The 21,431-nt window shown below is 40.5% G+C and overlaps 1 protein-coding gene across 2 annotated transcripts; it reads right to left on the reverse strand.

The window, feature by feature from the left end:
• Positions 1-438: 438 nt before the first annotated feature.
• On the reverse strand, positions 439-20,784 carry DNAJB5 (DnaJ heat shock protein family (Hsp40) member B5). Of its 2 annotated transcripts, XM_063453788.1 has the most exons (5): positions 20,709-20,782; positions 10,701-10,930; positions 8,012-8,260; positions 4,211-4,812; positions 439-1,371 (listed from the first exon to the last, which is right to left on the reverse strand). In XM_063453788.1, the coding sequence occupies exons 2-5, from the start codon at positions 10,837-10,839 to the stop codon at positions 1,138-1,140; spliced, it is 1,224 nt and encodes a 407-aa protein (XP_063309858.1). In that variant the 5' UTR covers positions 10,840-10,930; positions 20,709-20,782; the 3' UTR covers positions 439-1,137. The 2 variants fall into 2 exon arrangements, with proteins under 2 accessions (XP_063309858.1, XP_063309859.1); XM_063453789.1 differs by lacking the exon at positions 10,701-10,930 and having other exon boundaries at positions 20,709-20,784.
• Between the last annotated feature and the right edge of the window lie 647 nt (positions 20,785-21,431).

A 21,431-nucleotide genomic window follows, 5' to 3' on the forward strand; every position in this document is an offset into this window, starting at 1 on the left:
TCTCACTTTTTGATTTTTCACTGTGTATGTAAATAAAGTTGAAGTAATTTTATTTTTACTGTGTATATTAAGCTGCTAATTATCTTTTTTTTTTCACTTGAGGTTACCTTATCGCAAGAAAAATTCTGTCTGATTTTTCAATTTTGCATATATCTGGTGAAGCCCATTATTACCCACTTAGTCCAATCTTGACTTTGGGTTCCGGTTTACTCCTGTCCCTTAGGTCTTGCAACTTTTTCACACATTCTAGTTCCTGTGGTTGACACAAATGGAAAGAGACACTGAGGCAATTATCCAAATCAGGAAAAAAAATAAAAAATTCTGCTTGACTCCTAAAACGTTCACAAAAGCACAAACACACACACACACACACACCTCATCTAAACCAGTTGCAGAAAAGGAAAATACAAAATAAGTCAAGATTTTTTTTTTTCCCCATTCATTTATTTCTGTTTAGTGCATAGAAATGTTAAAATCGCTGACTATTTTAAAACTTATATTTACAAATAGTGTTATTTTTTTAAAAAACATTTTAAAAGTAATTTACAAGAAAGTTCATCTGTTTTTTTGAATTATAGTTAAAAATACTGTCATTCATCCCTCTGAGCACCATGGGTGTGCGCAGGTAAATTATCCCCCCACTCTGGCACCCAGAGGGTTAAAGTGCCTGGAAGGGTGTGGTTTTAATAAATGTATCACCTGAAAAGTTCATAGTACAAGCTATAAATTAACAGACTAAATCTTATAAATAAAACAGATTAAATCCTTTAAATATCGGACAAAAAGAACAGAATGTCCAGTCTTAGACCCCTGTACTGCCAGAGGGGACTAGAACAGAGGTTATAGTTGAGATAGAGGAAACCAGTACAGGATCCTGTGTTCCTATATCTTAATGATTGTGGCAGTCACCTGAAATGCACCCTGAAGTCTGTAACGCAAATAAGGCGCTGAAAGAACACAAACTGTGGGAGCTGCTTTTGTTTACTGGAGTTAAAAGAGGAGGAAGGGTGCATAGACTGCATGTTTTTGCAAGTTGACAACCGTACAAATAAAGAGTCTCAAAGTTGGTGAAGAAGTCTTGGCACAGATCTGTGATGTATTGCTTGGCCTTCAGCCCCTTTCTGCTCATGGATGGTACTAAGAGCAAGGGAGGTGCTGTTTGAGGAGTTCCCGTGTGGGTTGGGGTATTCTGTCCGGGAATCGTACTTGGAACTCCACAATAAGGTCACCACGCTGAGTAGGGACTTTGGGATACGGCAGCCCCTCTCCCCTTAACCGCTTTACAGTGCCCGGCTTGATGACATCACTACAGGGCAGAGGAATTACACGGCCGTCAATGGTAGGAATGTTCACAGTGCAGCCGCACAAAGCCTGGAAGGAGGAAAAAAAACAAAAAAACATTTGGAATGTGACCTGGAAGGAGCCGGAAATCAGTCTGAAATGGAGAAGACATGTGCCAAAAGCAGGATTTGGCCAAACCGTGTGATAATTGGTGAGTTTACTTTTCTATGTATGTACTGATCGTTCCCGGTTTTAAAATGCCATTTATTTTTAACGGATGGACAGCTCAGTACTTTTTATTTATTTTCCCCACGCTGCTATTCTTTGTATTGGCAGCACCAGACGTACATCTTACCCAGTTGACCTTAAATCAGATCAGGTCACAATCTGACCTGATATGATTTAAACATGTGGCTGTGTGTATAAAATATAAATATGCACATGATGGCTTGTGTATACTCTCACAACCTTATAACAGCTGGCTGTGATTTTTAACGTGTGATGATAGAGTCTAAAGCAGGGATGCCCAAAAGGTAGAGCCCCAGATGTGGTAGAACTACAACTTCCATGATGCACTGCATGCAAGCTGTCGTTTTAAAACATCTGCAGATCTACCTTTTGGGTGCCCCTGATCTAGAGAGAAGCCAAGGTAATACAGTAATGCTAGACCATTTTTCTTCATATATTTTAATACCAAATAAACTACAAAATGTGCAAGACAATCTGCTCTAAACTGCAACAAACTTATAACCACGAGCAGCTTATATTTTAGGTAGACATCGAGGTTTTTTTTTTTTTTTTTTTTATATTTACAGTGGAGTGACATTAGTAGTAAACATGGATTTGACACGAGACCTCATTTCCTTTTAAAAAGATTTATTTCTCCTTCATCTTCAAAAGGGGTCCGATCATAAAACCCCATGCTGGCAAGATTGCAAAAATGAGTGATTCAAGAATAGGATTCTGACAGCAGGACAGTAATCACAAACTTAACCCACTATGGAATCCTTCCAGAATACCTTACTACCCTGTAAGACTACCACAGCCCTTAATAGTATGTGCCCTGAGCCTCTCTATACAACCCTTAGGGTATCAATATCTGTAACCCAATGACACAACATCACAAGAGTTCACCAAAAACACTAAACCTATGTGAGCTCTACTATCTGAGCTCTACTAGGGGGATGAGTCTATTCCCAACCAAAGCAAATCTCATCAGTAATGGTGGCACGCTGGCTTTCTCATCAGCGTGTTGGCGTCGGAATTGAGTGATGTCACTCGGTTTCTATACTCCCTAGCTAGTGCTAGAAGCGGTTTCCATAGCAACCACAGTACATGCACTTTTTTCCTCCTAGCCTATACATTTGCTAGCAAAACCGCTAGAACGCTGTATAGATAAAATATTAGAAAATAAATATTAGTATTAGATTCTTAGTTTTTTTTGGAGCATGACTGGTGCCCTTTAAAGGGACACTATATGAGTCCAGATCACTTAATCTCAATGAAGTGGTCTGGATGCCATGTCCCCGTTTTAACCCTGCAATGTAAAACAAAACATAGGGCAATGTTTACATTGTCACTTTGTCAGCCACTAGAGGCACTTCCACAAAAAATAACAGACCATCTGATTGGTACAATGTGGAGTTCTGTCGCGCATGCACACTAAACTCACAATGCTTCCCTATGGGAAAGCATTGGATTGGCTGAGATTATCTAGTCTAGGAGGTGGGGCCTGCCACTAAGAGAGCGGAATAAAAGGTAAGTAAAACACTTACAGGGTGTTCCTAATATTGTAGTGTTCCTTTAAAGTGTAAAAACCCAAAAAAACAAAACCGTAAAAGGACAAAAACCCATCTAGCACTGGTAATGGGGAGCATGTACATAAGGAAATGCACATATCCAAGGAGGTTAAAAGAGTTGCCAAGATCTGCCAGTTTTATGAAGTGGGAGATCTGTAGTCTAGGCATATGCAAAACCTGTCACCATGCTCCTGTAGAGCTGAGGATTTAGGGATCTGATAAGGTCCAGTAGAGTATTGTTAAAATCGGCTGTTTGGGGAGGTGCAGGGCTTTGGCATTTGTGTGTGAGATACATATGAATATTGCTGATACCATTTTTCTACCTGGAGCACAATGATCAGAATATCGAAAAACAAGAATATTGGGCTAATTCATTGTTTCTATGTGTGCTGTTTTACTGGATATAATGATCAATTTGACTTGTTAATGTGTGCAGAAATAAGTGCTCTTCAAATCACAGTTCAATTTTATGTTTTTCATTCACATTGCGGAACACTGAATCCGCTGTTATTCCAGTAATTCTGAATGTCAAATCTCTGTCAAAAAAGAGAGGTTTGTAGGTAATCCATCTCACAAAGAGTTAGCAGCACAGATGCGCCTGCTTCCTCGCTCTCCCCTCTCCGGCTCTGGGTAAAAATACATATTGCTTTAAATAGCTTCGATGGAAATCTCTCCATCTACCAGGTGGAAATGGGGAAAGGTCACTTGGAGGAGGAAAAAGCAGTGCATGTGTGGGATTACCAGGAACTGTAGCTGCACTGACTATTCTAGATTTCTATTTAGAACCCACAGCAATAATAACAACATTATAAAGTGTTTGTGGTAAAATGCAGACATGGCAGTATTAGAGGGGGCCTAGTCTAAATACATGTAACAAACTAGTTTGTTAGCAAGCAGTAAAAATGCATGAACAAATGAATAGTGCCCATGGAGGCATTTTAAATAGAAAACTGCACTTTAAAAAAAAGGGTTGGAGTAACCCACTAATGAGCATTTTATACTTGTGTTTCTGTTCTACTCTTGTAAACTGTGACTAAATAAATAAACCACACAAAATAGAATATACAATTAATTAAAAATCTGTGTGTGTGTGTGTGTGTGTGTGTGTGTGTGTGTGTGAGAATGTTTACCTCTTTCAGGGTGATCTTAGCTGTGTAGACCACATTAGATCCATCCCTCTTGAAGTGAGCATGTGGTTTATCTTTCAGTAGAAACACTATGTCTGCGGGGATATTCTCTGATGTAGCATCGCCTTCCTTAGGGAAGGTGATCTTGGTCCCTTCCTTCCAGCCCTTTTTAATGACTACATTCAGAATCTTGTCTTCTGTTCTTAGTGAGCGTCCATCTGGGTTGAGTCGCCGCCGCGTGATCTTCATTCTCTTTGTACAGCCATGGTAAATTTCCTCTAGAGATACTTTCAGCTCGTGCACCACTGGTGGATCTTGTACTTTGCGGCGGGAGTGTAGCTGTTCTGGATGCCGCCGATGGAAGCCATTCACACCATTGAAACCGAAACGACCGAAACCTCCAAAGGGATCATCCTCGTCATCATCAATGTCCATGTCTTCATGATCAAAGCCATTGGACATTCGAGTGCGGTTTGAGCCAAAGAAGATGTCGAATGGGTTGGATCCACCAAAGAAAGAAGCAAATGTGGCATGTGGGTCCCCATGGAAAGTGTAGTGGAAAGAGCTTCCAGTATTACCTGATGATCCACCCCCTGTCTTAAGACCTGCAGGGCAAAAAAGAAAGAAAAACAAAAATGAAATAACACTGCTTTGCCATAATAGAAAATAGGAAAACGGATGAACGGATTTGTTTAGGTAATATTTCAATCCATTACTACGTAAGAAATCATTGTGAGGTTAGGTGCTGCTGAAAGGGCATTTACATTCAAGAAAAAAATATGTATTTCTAACAAAGTTTCTACAATTCGATTTTAGATCCCCATTTAAAAGTGAACACAAAGGAGTTTAATTGACCTTTCATCCCTTGCCATGAGAGTCTTGCTGCAGTCACCTCTGTGCCTCGCTGAGACCAGTAATGATGATCTCAGGAGATCTAATGCTTCATAGAAAAATAAGTGTTTACAGAGGGGATGGTGCATGGACAGGCTCTTTTAACCAAAAACCATGATATTAAAGGGTTACTCCAACCATCCTAACCTCTACAGCCCACTGTAGTGGTTATAATGGTAGCAATACTCTGGAGCTCAGTAATGGGGCAACCGGTTTTACAATGGTTTGCCCCCTTACCTGGTCGTGCTGGGCAACAGGTCTGTTCTGTAGGCATGTTTACGACATCTGGCTTCTGCAGGGCTACAGAAGTGGGATTTTGATCCTGACGCTCATTCATTGGAGGAGAGAGTCAAGTGATCGCTTCAGCTAACGAATGAGTGTCTGTGCATCAAGATTTGCACAGAACTAACGTTAGCCAGGCTATAACTCTTGTTTCAGGCTGGCCGAACCCCCAATGATGCTGCTGGAGTTGGAATTACACCTCCAGGAGCAAAGAGGTTAAACTCTGTATGTGCAGAATTTCAAAGCGAAATGCTGCACATACAGACTCCACCATGACCACTTCAAATCAACTAACCTTTTAATGTGCAGGATTTTGGTGATGAGTGTCAGTCTCTCTAATGTTAAGCATTTGGAACAAAACATTTAATCAAGAGTCACTCCAAGTACTATTTATTTATGTACAATGCAATGCCTATGGTACAACAGGCTCCCATGTTATAGCTACACCCATCACAAACATCAATGCAGCTATAAAAACATGCCGCTCTCACCTTCTTCTACAGACTGTCACAGCTGTCTAGAGATGTGTTTCTTACTGCCAAGGAGAACAATGGAAGTGCCAGGATTGGCTGAAAATTCTCAGCCACTTCCTGGTCTCAGCCACGGTTTATATATTTTTTTTGTCATGACCCTACCTTCTCTCTCCCCCCACTTCCACATTCTAAAATACTTTCATCTTGCTGGTATGCAATGTCACAGCACCATACGCCCGTCCTTTCTGTCCCCGCACGGTTTCTCCAATTACAAAGTTATTCATGTCATTAGGAAGCACCGCTAAGGTTTCTGTGAGTTCTTGGAAAAATCTGATAATTGACCTACAACTTCCAGATATCCCTGCTCTGCATTTATTGGATAAACATGCTAACTACCTATTTGAGTATTTTTAAAAATTATTTTTGCATTTCTTGTGTTTGCATAGTTATAAAGGACAGATCTTTAAATAAATAATCATCATGGTTTATCCCTTTAAAAAACAGAATTCAGGCACATCTTACTTTAAAATCTAATTTTTATCTCTCCCCCAAGGCTTATTCATCGCAGATGAAGAGCACATAACATGTCTCGCTCTCCCCTTGGCCCTGACAGGTATGCACTGGGAAAGAGTCCTGGCTCAGTTTCCCTTTTAGAATAAACAGCACAGTCGTTTTGTACAAATAAGTCCTTGGAGATCCAGTTTAGAAGAGCCTGGGAGGATATTAATAGCTTCATATAATTTACTTTTGGACCTGGAAAGATGACTGCAAATGCAGGCAGACTAGATGGATCCAGTACATTTTTATTAGTAACTATATTCTGATCCAAATCCTTCTAAGATTGCCCCCCTTTCTCTCTAGTCTGTCTATTAAATTATAAAAATGCACTTGAGAAGGCAATATAAACGTTATTGCATCTTAGTGTGCACATATAAAACATTAACTGAAAGAAAAGAACTGTTTGCATATTGAATGCATATTTTATAATGTTTATGAGTGAACTGGGAAATATCTGTGACAATAAAGATTGATGTAAAACTCATGTGTACCATAAAAATTATATTAAGTCCCCACCACCAAAAAAAGCGTTTACGTTTTTTTGCATCCTGACGAGCAGCATTGCACAGCAGTGGTAGGCTGTGTCTGCCTAGGGATTTCAACCCATCATTGTCACCCAGAACTGGTATAAATTAATGTGCATAATGTGAAGTGCAATTCTGCATTAGCTAGTAGGAGCAGTAGATGTATCCATGGTACCGGGGGACCCTATATCAATGGTAAACTGTTTGGTGCGTGCAATATTTATAACTGGCACTCACTAATAAAAAAAATTAAACAAACACTACAAGACCCTAATAAGCAAAATAAAGAATGTCTGAGAACACACAGATTACATTTGTAGTGGTTATTGGAGAGAAACAGGCAACGCTTCAGCACAAACAAGAGCATTTCTCAAACCACTTGAGAAAGGCTCCTGTTTGTGCCAAAACATTACCTGTTTCTCGCTGATAAAGCCTGCAATTTGGATATATGTGTTCCCAGACATTTTTTTAAAAAAATATTTTAAATTGTTCGGTGAACAGTGGGATGGTGCCAGGTGACTCCAGGAACTATGATTACATCAATGACATGAAATTGTTATGGTACATACAGTATCATTAATTGATGTAAAGTCTGTTTTGCTACTTTCTCACGTTCAGCCAATAGTTTTATGCAACTATTGGAACTGAAGGAAAAACAAAAACAAAGCAGTATGATTAATAAAGATGATACAGCTCTTAGATGCTCCTGCACTGGTGTTCCGAAGCTTATGCAGTGAGCTGTGCCAAAACCAGGAAGTGACTCAGACAATCTACAGGTTCATTAAGGATACCCCTTCAACCTTGCCCAACCCATTTTTATGTGATATGTTGGAAGCATAGAACTGCCGTCTAAGCACAGCAGTTATCACAATGATTGCAGTTCAAGCTCCTTCACAATAAGCAGTGGAAATGCCTATTGGGAAATGTGGACTTGTATAACGTGTGCATCTTGTACTAAAGTTTGGAAAAGCAGAATAGGAAGTATAGCCTCCTCCTGCAGTGTCTGTCACTGTGTGGATGGGCTTAAAGCTGCACCAATGGTTGCGAACTGATACATTTACAAACTACAGACTCACCTTCTTCACCATACTGATCGTACACAGCCCTCTTCTTGGGGTCACTGAGAACATCATAGGCCTCCGCTATCTCCTTGAACTTGTCCTCAGCATTAGCATCCTTGTTTTTGTCTGGGTGGTATTTGAGTGCCATTTTACGATAGGCCTTTTTGATCTCCTCTTCATTGGCTCCATTGGGGATACCCAGTATCTTGTAGTAGTCCTTCCCCATCTCCAAATTGTGAGGTTTCGGTTCGGGAGTCTTTGCCCCTGGAGAGAGTACAGAGATCATTATGAAACTAGTCTTTGTAATAATTATTAGAAGTCAAAGAATCCATTCTTTACGTCACAGCAATGTGGCACTATGCAGTTACTGACAAAATTATGCATTTCTGAGATGTCTTCAACCCAGAAGAATAACAAACTACCAAGTCAATACTCCACTGAACGATTTATCATCCCCTCTCCCACCCTCCCAAAAGTTACTTTGGTTACTTTACCAAAGGGTGAGAATCTCCGTACTATACCAATAAGTAAATAGGTATAGAAGTAGAATAATATAGTAATAATATACCAGTAAGTAAAATGAAAAAAATCTGTTAAATACGGAAACACAACAAATCAAGTTTTAAATATTATTTACCATAAGTACAAAGAGAAATAGAAACAAAACAACAAACAACAACTCTTCCCCACAAGACAAAAAAAACACACAACCAGACTTATCACAGTGTTAGATCCCTTTTAAACTTTTAAAAGGGAATCCCCGAGAACAACTTAATCTCTATAAAGTGATAGGGCAGGAGTGTCTTGGTGCCGTCTTTACTTTCAGCGGTTAAACAGTATTCCAATGGTTTAAATCCAAAGTTGGTCACTCTGTGTCAGCTCGGCCTCCTCTCTACTCACAGACTGCTGGAGTTATCAGGAAGGTTTGCCAGGTGGCTGGTGATAGGCTTAGAACGTCAGCTGATGCCTATTATGGACTGTCCGTTGACCGTAACAAGACGTATTTAAGGTAAAGAGGCACCTAGACTCTCCTCCCCTATAACAACATAATTAAAATGAAGTGGTAACAGGGGTGGGAGTGTTCTTTTAAAGACCAATGACGGTCTATGATGACACAGCAATCTGAACGACCCAGTAAAATTATGACTGAAGGGCTGCATTCAGCAGCCAAAGCTAAATATGTCGAACCTGTGCTGCCATTAGGTCTTTAAAGGATCAAACTGTGATATCAGAAGATCTACAGCAGGGGTGCCCAATAGGAAGATCCCCAGATGTTTTAAAACGACAGCTTCCATGATCCTTTGTCATTCTAAAAGCATGCAAAGCATCATGGTAGTTGCAGTTCTACAACATCTGGTTATCTACCTTTTGGGCACCCCTGATCTACAGGGACTACTTTGTCCCTGCAGTCAAATTTCACAAAAATGGCCCTGTTCTGCCGTTCCCCTTTTGATGTCATTAACGCACAAACAGATCTAAGGAGAATCCAGCAGTGTCTTCGGTGGTCCATCTTTTTCTACTCTTGCACATGTGTTAGAGTTCACATACAACATGGCTCCTGATATGTTATCTTTGTTTTTTAATTGATTTAAAAAAAAATATATATATATATATATATATATATATATATATATATATATATATATTTTCATGAATGCAAGCTTTTACACAGAATGCTATCACTACCCTGTAGTTGCAGATTTTCATCCAACACTTACAATTTAAGTTTAAAGGAAATTACATCAGTACAATGAGCAAGAACTATAGCTATATTAAACGGACGTGTTTTATGAAGAGGCCCTGGACTCTTGAAGGTGAGGTATTCTCAGTTGCATGAGACTAATACAAGGGCATGTTGATTTGACTAGGATTTATGATGACCCAACCATTTATCTAGAACATGTGAGGTATAAATTCTGCTGTGGCCCAGGAGATTCCCTTTTTAGGAGGTATAGGTTTCGATCATATTATTTTTAGAAATTCATGATGATCATGGACTCAAAGCCAGTGTGAATCACTCAAAAAGTGATTAAATAGTTTCAAGGACAGTTAATGCATCAAATAAAAATATCATAGATCCCCAAGCATATAGTGCCCTCTACAAGTCAGAGCTCTAGATCTGTACAATATATTTTTAACTACTATTTTATTGCAACCTTTGAATGGGTGAATCATAAGTTTGACCTAAATGATGTTATTACTGTCTTGTTACATGTCAAACTTTGGTTACTCACTGTGCGACTGATGAGCTCAATGGACAACTAACTATGTGGAACTCTGAAGGCTTAACTTGAAAGGTATAGTTGGGGGAAAGGCTCTGTTTGATAAAGAGCATTGATAATTAGCCATCACTGGCAATGAAATTATTGGGTAAGACCTACCAGATTTAACATGTAAAAGGAAGTCCAATGGACATTTGGCTTAACAGGAATTCTATAACATATTCATCAACTGTATATGCTCCAGTCTGCTGTAAAAGCGCTTCCCACATTTTACAGATATATATTAAATACTTTTATGTGCTAAACTCAAAAATACTGCTTCTTTGCATTTTTCAACATTCAGCTGAAATTCAGGAGACTACATGAATTGAGTGGATAAAGTCATAAGACTACAAAGAGGTATTTACTACCAAAGAGCATGCATACCTTGAAAAAAAAAAAACACAAAAATAAAACCAACCAACAACTAGAAATATACCTACCCCCAAAATGAGCAGAGAGGATCCCTAAGGTGATACCCACTCTGAAAAACGTGGTTCTACGCTTTTCTGCCGCACCGTCACTAATAGATTTGATAAAGAATTCGTTGCCCACTCTTTGCCTGGATTCACACTTAAACATGACTTGTGGCCTCCAGGCTTGGTGACTTGGGCTGGAAGGTCCCAGGGAAGCGGCAGAATCGCAAGCTTCTTTCTAGATGTTAGCCAGACATCTGGTGGAAGGTAAGCGAAAACAAAACAAGCAGACTTCGTGAGTCCACTGCAAATTTATTTTTTTTCATAAGAATTGAAGACGGGGTAACCACAACACGATGGAGGCATGACCACTATAATGATCCTTTAGCAACATTTATGAACAGGAATGGATGAAACACCAAAATCAAGATGGTTGGATGATTGTTGATGAAGTTCGTATACACACATGTAAAAGGTTTGCAGACATCCTTGATTTGCCAAGGAGTAAGAGAGAACATGCAGTACTACTTGTTTATGACGTTACCACCATTTGGGGACGTGAATAATGCCATAGAAATCTATTAATCCTGGCATTAAGAAAATCTCAAATTCAGTTTGAAACTTTACCTGTAAAGGCATTTAAATATACAGGTATGATTGTTGTAACTTCATGTTTTGCGTACAATCAGTTGCATTAAGTGCACCAAAACTACAGTGTCTTCTTCTAGGATTCCCAAACTTTTGACTAGATGGACGCAATCACAAAATGGAAGGAGATCCGGAAATAGTGCAAAGTTAGAATGTAGAAACGGAGTGTCGCCACAACAAGGTTAGAATGAAGGGAAGAGAATGGAGGTATATGAGGATTTTAAAAAGTCAGCCACCCAAAACATTGAAAATTATATGTAATAAATACCCCAAACCTAATACCAATATCAAAGAATGTAGCAATGACAAAATCCCAAAAAAGGTAGAACAAAATTCTTATATTTTTAAGGGATGGTTATTATTTTTCAAAAATATTAAACAATGCACAACAGTTTATATCTGCCCAAGAACATGTGGTCAGATGTTTCTTTGATTAAGCGTAGCTTCAGCCTACTCTGAATTCAGATTGTTGACTGACATGGTGACATGCGTTTTGACACATGGCTACAAGGTTACACAATACATTTAGGCCTCACTTAGACTAACAATCCATTGTTTCCACCCTCCCCCTCATGCCAGAGGCTGGTGTAGTTCTGGAAAACTGGATTGGGAGAAAATCTGTAGATTGAGAGGCGTCAGGAGAGTTCTATTTCACATAGAGGACTCAGCAGAGGGTGCATAACAGAGAGACAGAGAATAAATGGAAACGACAAGCTCAGCTGGTCAGGGTTTATGGGGTTTGGGTACAAGCCAACACGCAAGTCTAAATTCAGCACAATTTTTAGATAGAGAATAGACATGTCAGACGGTCATCAAATGCTAAGAGGTGAACAGGAAAAGATGATGCTTGGTCTGCTTTATAAAGAGGTCAACCTACCTTAAACAGGAGTTTATTAATTACACAATCCTGTTACTAACAAGGCTACAAGTGACTTCTAGTGATGTTGCATTACGTGTCAACCAATTTATCTACAAAGGGGAAAACAAAACAAAAAACAACCCTACAGAGTGTGGTGTAAAAGAAAGATTTAGGACCTTAGCACACTAAAATAACAGATTATACAACCAGTCCCCCTCCACCAAAGTCAAACAACAACAAAGAAACAAACAATTACAGAGATGTTAAGCTGAAGGCCATTGGGATGCTGTGAATGCTCACCTTAGAAGTTCTTAACCTTTGCTAATATAACGGGTGACACGAATATTCTGCCTTTATTCCACTAAAATACATACTTGAAAACAAGAGGAAACTCAATGTATCCTTCCAGGTAAAATATTTTATGAATAAATAAATAAAATGAATGACCCCACAGGGGTACATTCTCTTCATTATGTCATACTACATCTTGAGTTGAGAATACAATGTGGTCACATCATTAGACATCCAGCTTAGTAACTATAGAAATTTAATTAAGAAATCGGAAATACAGATTGGTTATTTTGATTAGCTCTAATTAGCGGTCAAGAGAAAACACGGGAAAAGTGACAAAGATGATATCCAAAACAAATATCTATTAGCTCTCAAACAAAGTCACCTAAAATTACTAAATAACAGCCCTGCCTTTGGCCACACCCACACCCTTAAAATTAAAGTGTCCCTCTGTGCCCAGTTTGAAATGTTGGGAGTTATGAGTAAGTATCTGGTGTGACCACCATTTGCCTCACGCAGAGCAACAAATCTACTTTGCATAGAGTTGATCAGGTTGTTGATTGTGGCCTGTGGAATGTTGGTCCACTCCTCTTCAATGGCTGTGCAAAGTTGCTGGATATTGGCAGGATCTGGAACACTCTGTTGTATACCCCGATCCAGATCATCCCAACCATGCTCAAGGGTGACATCTCCAGTGAGTATGCTGGCCATGCAAGAACTTGGATGTTGTTAGCTTCCAGGAATTGTGTACAGATTCTTGAAACATGGGGCCGTGCATTATCATGCTGCAACATGAGGTGATGGTCGTGGATGAATAGCACAACAATGGGCCTCAGAATCTCGTCATGGTATCTCTGTGCATTTAATAAAATGCACCCGTGTTTGTTGTCCATAACACACACCTGCCCATACCATAACCCCACCGCCACCATGGGCCACTAGATCCACAACGATGACATCAGCAAACCGCTCACCCACATGACTCCATACACGCTGTCTGCCATCTGCCCTGTACAGTGAAAACCGGGATTCATCCGTGAAGAAAACATCTCCAAAGTGCCAGTTGCCATAGAATGAGCATTTGCCGACTCAAGTTGGTTACGATGACGAGCTGCAGTCAGGTCGAGACCCCGATGAGGATAACGTGCAAGCAGATGAGCTTCTCTGAGACGGTTTCTGACAGTTTGTGCAGAAATTATTTGGTTATGCAAACAGATTGTTGCAGCAGCTGGCCGGGTGGCTGGTCTCAGACGATCTTGGAGGTGAAGATGCAGGGTGTGGAGGTCCTGGGCTGGTGTGGTTACATGTGGTCTGCGGTTGTGAGGCCGGTTGGATGTACTGCCAAATTCTCTGAAACGCCTTTGGAGATGGCTTATGGTAGAGAAATTAACATTCAATTCATGGGCAACAGTTCTGGTGGACATTCCTGCAGTCAGCATGCCAATTGCATGCCCCCCCAAAACTTGCGACATCTGTGGCATTGTGCTGTGTGATAAAACTGCACATTTTAGAGAGTGGCCTTTAATCGTGGCCAGCCAGCCTAAGGCACACCTGTGCAATAATCATGCTGTCTAATCAGCATCTTGATATGCCACACCTGTGAGGTGGATGGATTATCTCGGCAAAGGAGAAGCGCTCACTAACACAGATTTAGACAGATTTGTGAACAATATTTGAGAGAACTAGGCCTTTTGAGTACATAGAAAAGGTCTTAGACTTTTGGGTCTAGCTCATGAAAAATGGGGGCAAAAACAAAAAAAAGTGTTGAGTTTATAATTTTGTTCAGTGTATATTACAAATTCTTTTTTACCACCTGGAGAAATCCTGCATTGGTCAGTCATTCACAGCATGGATTGCCATTTTATCTGCAATGCTACATCATCCAATAAGCTATATCGCAGACGCAAGGCATATTGTTTATGGTTATAAGATTTTTTTTGTCTCTGGAGACATTACAAACACCTTTCCGAAATTAACTTGCAGAGAAAGTCTTCCTACTCCAAGGCAGAAATGTGTCAGACTCCATATTTAGTCTGATCAGTGCAGCATTGGCAAGATCTATAGTTTTACCTATTCCGTGACAGAAGTCAGAAAAGGTTAAAAAGCCAGCTAGTGGGAGACCAGAAATGCTTTATACTTATGGCAGAGAGGTTAATACGGAGAGAGGCAGGTCCTTGTGTTCAGAGACGCTCCATTGCCTCACGTTTGACAGCCTTGCACTGAAAACATTTTGTCCTAGGAACTCCAGTGAGTGGGTGGCGTAGCAGTATAGAAGATGTGAGAGCTTGTGGATTTCTCGGAAACTAAGAGCCCATCGTGTACATTCTAAGGCTTACTTTAACAGTCTGTCTACATTAAATAAAGCCTCCTGGGGTGAATGAAACAACGTGTGGGTAGGACCAAAAATGACAGTTCTGAGCACTGTAGCACAGGGAAACCGTTAACATATTAAGTGCTGGGAGCATCATTCATTGATTTGTGCTGCGCGACCCACTAGCATTCGAGGGGGTTAACCTTGAGGGGTACAGAGACATGTTAAAGGAACACTATAGTCACCTAAATTACTTTAGCTAAATAAAGCAGTTTTAGTGTATAGATCATTCCCCTGCAATTTCACTGCTCAATTCACTGTCATTTAGGAGTTAAATCACTTTGTTTCTGTTTATGCAGCCCTAGCCACACCTCCCCTGGCTATGATTGACAGAGCCTGCATGAAAAAAAAACTGGTTTCACTTTCAAACAGATGTAATTAACCTTAAATAATTGTATCTCAATCTCTAAATTGAACTTTAATCACATACAGGAGGCTCTTGCAGGGTCTAGCAAGCTATTAACATAGCAGGGGATAAGAAAATAGTAATTAAACAGAACTTGCAATAAAGAAAGCCTAAATAGGGCTCTCTTTACAGGAAGTGTTTATGGAAGGCTGTGCAAGTCACATGCAGGGAGGTGTGACTAGGGTTCATAAACAAAGGGATTTAACTCCTAAATGGCAGAGGATTGAGCAGTGAGGCTGCAGTGGCATGTCCTACACACCAAAACTGCTTCATTAAGGTAAAGTTGTTCAGGTGACTATAGTGTACCTTTAAATGGAGACCTTCTTTCAAGTAAAATACCATGAGATTACAGAGAACCACTGACATGGGAGGATGCACTATGCAAAATTTGTTATATTATACACACACGTTACATTTCATATAGGGTTTGGAACCTTAATACTGTATCAATGATCTAGGTTTAACCAATTATTATACAATGCCAGAGGTATGCTGGTGTAAGTCAGAATTCTTGAAATTCCCCTTATTTTAACAATTTCTACATATATATTATATGTCCAAGAATGGTTTGTTCCAGTTCCCACTTAACATCTGACACCAACCTTGTTAATGCCATGTCCAAGCCAGCATGACTCTCTTGGTTCATGTTACTCTCATATTATTGAGGTAGTTACATGAATATCGTTAGATGTCTTTCCCAGGGACACTTACTGTGAGGTGGTCTGACTGGTATTCTAACCTGGCTTTCCCAGTTCTAAGGCAGTGACAGTATTATATATGTGTGGACAGCACCTCGCATTCAGCACTTGATAAAAGTTAAGTGACAAGAGCCATCCCAGAGGTGTGCTTGGAGTGGGATCACCCACTCACAACGTGAGTTGCAGATTGCAATGTTTGCTCCCTTGAGTGTATTTTTCTTTAAGGGTTAGCGCACCGAGGGTAACATTCACATGATCCCCAGTATTCTGAACCAGGAAACACACCGAACATGAAGATTAACACCTACCTCGTTACTACCAACTGATGTACTGCAGGAGGAGTGAGAGGAAAAAAATATAATGTATGTGGGAGTGAGTAAGTGAGTGTGGAGTTGGCTAGTTATCTATGTATGTTTGTGTGACTGGCAAGGTATCTCCAAGTATGAGTGTGCTGCTAATCAGGTTTGCGATTGACACATTTGTGTGGGCAGCTAGCTCTACTGTACATGTGTATCAGAGTGTGTGGATAATTAGATGTGTTAGAGAGTCACTTCTTATGGAAAAAGTAATCTCGCTCCCAATAATGGACTTTGGTTCTATATCTTGCTTTCCTATCATCCACCTGGGACTCGAGCTGCAAAATGGCAGGCATGCTGGTGGAAATTAGTAAAATTGAATTTTTAAAACATTTTTTTAAATTTCATGGTGGTGAAGGGCAGTTATGAGACTAGTTACTAGAACACTCTAACGTTAAGAATACATGGTTTGCATTCCCAACGCTGTAGTGTTTCTTTAACTTTTCATAAGGTAGGGCCCTCTTTTTATTCAGGCCTACCACGTCTTCTCTTTCAGCACACAAGTTACTAGCCTTCTAAAGGGGTTTCTCCTACTTTCCAGTGGTCATCGATTTTGGTCTCCGACAATATACATATTATATATAGAACTTGACATTCTAAACTAACCGACCAGATGCATATTAACTAATGGGTTAATCTAGTAGATCTGAGATAAAGGTTCAAATATTTCTCTGACATTTAGGAGTCAAACACACAAGTCAGGACTCTGGTATGTAAAGGGCTAAATGTCAGCTGCTCTGGCAGAGAACAGGTTAAACATATCAGCTGTGAAAAAAGTAGAGCACATGTCCCTCCCTTCCCAGAGAACTGTCTTAATTCCACGAATTTCTACAGCATTTGTCAGCCAGCTGTGTAGCCTCCTCCTTGACTTGCAATTGGCCCAATCTGTGCTGTATGTATCAGTAATATTCCAGCCGCTATTTATAACATCATCATGCTTTAATCCCCCCTTCCAGTGGATGAGATGGGGGGGAGGGGGGGGATGGGGTGAAAGGGGGCCATTTCTCATGGATGGAATCCTCAGCGCTTATATCATATCCACAGAGTTTGACGGCAGACAATAGCTTGGTGTAGGAGCTCTCATCTCTCCAAGAACAGATATTATTAGAGGCATGAATCAGCTGTTCGTCTGGGAGGTGTTCCATTCCACAATTCACAGAGGGAAATGTAGCAAATGATATATCTCCACTTAGGGATGAACTTTAAACTCTTTGCCATTTTCATGGTACTTCGAAGGCATAAATATATTGGGTATGCCAGGAAGTGAAGCAGTTAATGGGCACTGGTTCTATAAACCTATGTGCCTTATACAGCTCTGGCAAGTGAGAGGTTAATTCATTATCTTCTGCAGTTCCACTAGCTATTGCTGATAACCTCGAAAGTCCTATCAACACAGTTCAAGGGCCAAAAAAAAAAACACATTATCTTCTCTGGCACTTCAGGATTCCATAGACATGTGACGAATCCAACCGCATAACCTTTAATTAGAACAGAGTAAAAGAACAATGCTGCCTTAATTATAAGCGTCATTTCATTTAAATTGCAAATTGTGAGGATTCATTTGTTCAGTGGTGGTGTATTTTTATTTATTTGTGGGTTTGTATCTGGTGGCATTGTAAAATGCTGCCATTCAAACTGGTGAACAATTGGTGTAAGCAGCCGGCAGGCATTCGGACCGCGATCACAAGCTCTGGAGATATCCCAAAAAGGAAGCACAGGAAGAACAGACATGTGGACCCAACCATACACGTTAAATGGATGTCATTTTCCTGGCATGTGTAATGAGGCATGAGTAACTCTCAGATGTGCCAGTCTGCCTACTACAACCTGTCTGGGACTAAAAACCGAGCAGGGTACCAAGCAAATTAAAATGCTACAATATGTTGACTGGATGATTCACAAACGCGGAGACAAGAGCATCCAGTAAGCGGAGAGACAGAAAAGATAAAGTCTGTTGTGTTAATTAACCCTTCAGATGCCTGAGCAAAGAATCAACGTGGTCCTCGACAACATTCCGACGATAATTGGAAAGAACACCTTAAGCAGTGTGTTGTCCCCAACGCTATCACTAAACAGGTATGTTTCTCGTAAATGAAACTCAAAGAGCTACAAGAAATGTTTGCGTAAGAAACCGTAACTGCTATGCAGAGAATTCACTCTCAGGATGAAGTGCCCTAAAAAGGTCAAATACATTGCCAGGTGGCATCAGCCATAAGTCGCGCAAACGTAGTAATTTTCTAAAGTCATTGAGATTCATGCCAGCAAAACTAAAAGCAATCAGAAGGGTAATCAGTGCCAGGTTGTGTTGGCCATAGTGCCTTCCACATGCCACCACCAATCTGGATGACAAGGATATTAATAAAGATCTACCAGCACATACAACCAACTGGAAAGCAGGCTGTTTGGAAAAATTTCTCTAAGACAAGCTGTCCCAACTACCCCTTGCAATATCTGCTAATCACCGTGAACAGCACACGAAAAACTGGAAAACCCTTAGCATGAAACCCATTTGTGTATCGATCGCCTGACAGGTTTGGATCAAAGAGGAATGAAATTGCTGCTGTCTAATCCGTCTATATGCCAGCTTGTGAGCCATCGCACAGCTATGAAGGGTTAAATCCCCCACCCATACCCATAGCATTACATCATACATAGAGCAATCCTTTCCACTCTGCTATATTCCCGGTGTCTTTGTCTCAATTCCGTTGATCCATCTTTGATAGCGCAAGGAATGTGCAAGGAAAAAACGACTAAACTAAATAAATAACAGTATGATTATGATCTGGTAGATTTTTAGAATCCCCTAGAATTTTAGAGTGGATATCCTGCCTCTATATACCTTAGCAACACTAGAAGGGGCGAGATTGGAGAACGGATTCTGCGTAGACATCCTGCTTTTGGTAAATCCCTGCTTCTGCTATCAATGAAGCTGAAGGTGGCAGTCACGTTACTAGCCATGAACCCGCTGGTGAGGACATTGCTTAGTATGGGAAGCCACACAGGAATAAACGAGACTGGCAATATATTCTGCCAGCCGCGATATCCATTTAAGGACAGTTTAAAGTCCAGATATGAATACATATATTTCGACACGTTTACATTACAGATTCACAAAATGAAAACCACAATCCCCCCCCCCTCCCCAAAGCCCACCACATTTCATCGTAGATGCATGCTCACATATTATACACTGCAGCTATATGTGACAGAACACCATCAGCTTGGCTAATGATTGGTATAGTGACCTTAGTTTAATGTCAATGTGAAACAATTTCATAGCTGGAACAAGCAGGTCCAGACGGTAATAGAGGCATATACTATGCCACAGATATAGCAATCTCTGCTCTACAGGCAACACTGACATGTACACATGATCACACCATTACTGAAGGTTCTATTTGAACACTAAAAAGCCATTTCCCATGTCAACCCTTCACAACAACCCTCCATCATCTTGGTCATCAAGTTCTAACACCACCTATAGATTGTCAGCTCACTTGGTTGTCCTCATCACTGTATATTCCAGTAAACACTTGTTTGTTCTTCATTTGCTGCTTATACCCTGTTGTAGAACTGTGCAGAAATGGTGAAGATATATAAAAGCTAATAATAAAAAAAATAAACTATCTAAAAAAAGCTAATAATAAATTTGCTCTATAAAAAGCTGATAATAATAAAAAATATAATACGTATAGCTTCCCATGTTTCCCCTAATTTGGCATTCTCCCACTGCCTGATCACAAACATTTTAATTCTCATTATTATTATTATTATTATTATCAAACCCATCACCATTTATTATTATTACCATTTCAGCAGCCAAATTACACTTAATCACCATGCAATAATAATAATATTGACAGCAGTCTCTGACCTCATTAACAACACAAACCAATTACTAAGACACAAAATAAACAACAATGTTCAGTGATGAGTGATGGAGGTTACAATGGGTGGGAGATGGGGGTTGAAAACATATGATATTGATGGGAATAGAAGTAAAGCTGTCATTAATAATATCCCCCAGTCTGGTCAGATACTGTTTGGGTAAGACCTCTACACCCTAAATCACTCAGAGCTTTATAAAAAACAGCCCCCAGCATTAACAGCAATGGACTCTGGGTCCTGACAAACTAGCAAAGCCAGTTTTTACATCCAGAAAGTGCAGAACTTATCGTAGACTACATCTCCCGTGATGCTTAGCCAGCCAAAAGGCACACTGAGCCTCACGGGAAATGTAGTCCACGACAAATGAACACCGCACAGGATAAAAGAAATAAAACGCGAACACCTGGATAAAGTTGCTACCAGTCCCTAACGTCTTAATGAGGGGCTATTGTGCAGTAAATAAGTAGCCTAGTGGGAGAGCAGTCCCGCGCATGCGCAAACCCCCCCCCAGCTCTTACCGTACGCCGCGCGGCTTCCTTGTTCAGCAACAACTGAAGGAGAGCGCTGAGCGCGAGTAGGCTCCTACCAGGCAGAGTGACGTCACGGGAACCCGCCCCTCCCTGTCACTGACTCACAGAGCTCCGCCCACATAGGCTTTGGCTTGGCGAATCACCAGGGAGTGTAAGCCAATCAGCGTCCGCTGGCTCTGACAAGGTTTTTTTTCCGTCCACTCTTGTGAGGAGTGGGCGGGACCCTAACAGTTTAATTCAAAAAGTGGAGGTTTACTTTTTTTTCTCTTTTCACTGATCGCTGGTGATTGGTTGAATAGCACGTAGGTGGGCGGAGCGCAGGGGGATAGCGACCCGTCAGAATGTTCTGGAATGGGAGTGACGTTTCCGGATGGTAGGTGCAGACATGGACATAGGGGCGGTCGGCAGCTTCCTGATAGTAGAGCGTAAATCCTCGCTCTCTGCTGCCACCTGCTGGTCACCTGTGACATTACATCCATAATCCGCTATGTTCCAGGCTGGAATTGGCTTCTATTCATTAATCCATAAGGAGAGAGGCAATGGTCCAAGTTCTGGATAAACCATGGAATTTGCGCAATATGTCTGTTCAACCATAATTGACCTAATTCATATTAAATTTATCTCATTCTTATTAAAGGGAAACTATAGTGACAGGAAAACACTGCCTCCTTCCCTCAAATAAATTAGGAAATGTTAAATTAAGAAATTATA

Source organism: Pelobates fuscus, chromosome 5 (assembly GCF_036172605.1).
Source record: "Pelobates fuscus isolate aPelFus1 chromosome 5, aPelFus1.pri, whole genome shotgun sequence".
NCBI classification, from domain to species: domain Eukaryota; kingdom Metazoa; phylum Chordata; class Amphibia; order Anura; family Pelobatidae; genus Pelobates; species Pelobates fuscus.

What these genes read in the sequence shown, in the direction of transcription:
- DNAJB5 (XM_063453788.1), bottom strand. Translation starts at nt 10,839, where the DNA reads ATGTTTAAGTGTGAATCCAGGCAAAGAGTGGGCAACGAATTCTTTATC. An exon ending in CGATCAGTATGGTGAAGAAG is followed by an intron (nt 4,813 to 8,011) that starts GTGAGTCTGTAG and finishes TTTGCCCTGCAG; the next exon opens with GTCTTAAGACAGGGGGTGGA. An exon ending in CTAAGATCACCCTGAAAGAG is followed by an intron (nt 1,372 to 4,210) that starts GTAAACATTCTC and finishes TCCTCCTTCCAG; the next exon opens with GCTTTGTGCGGCTGCACTGT.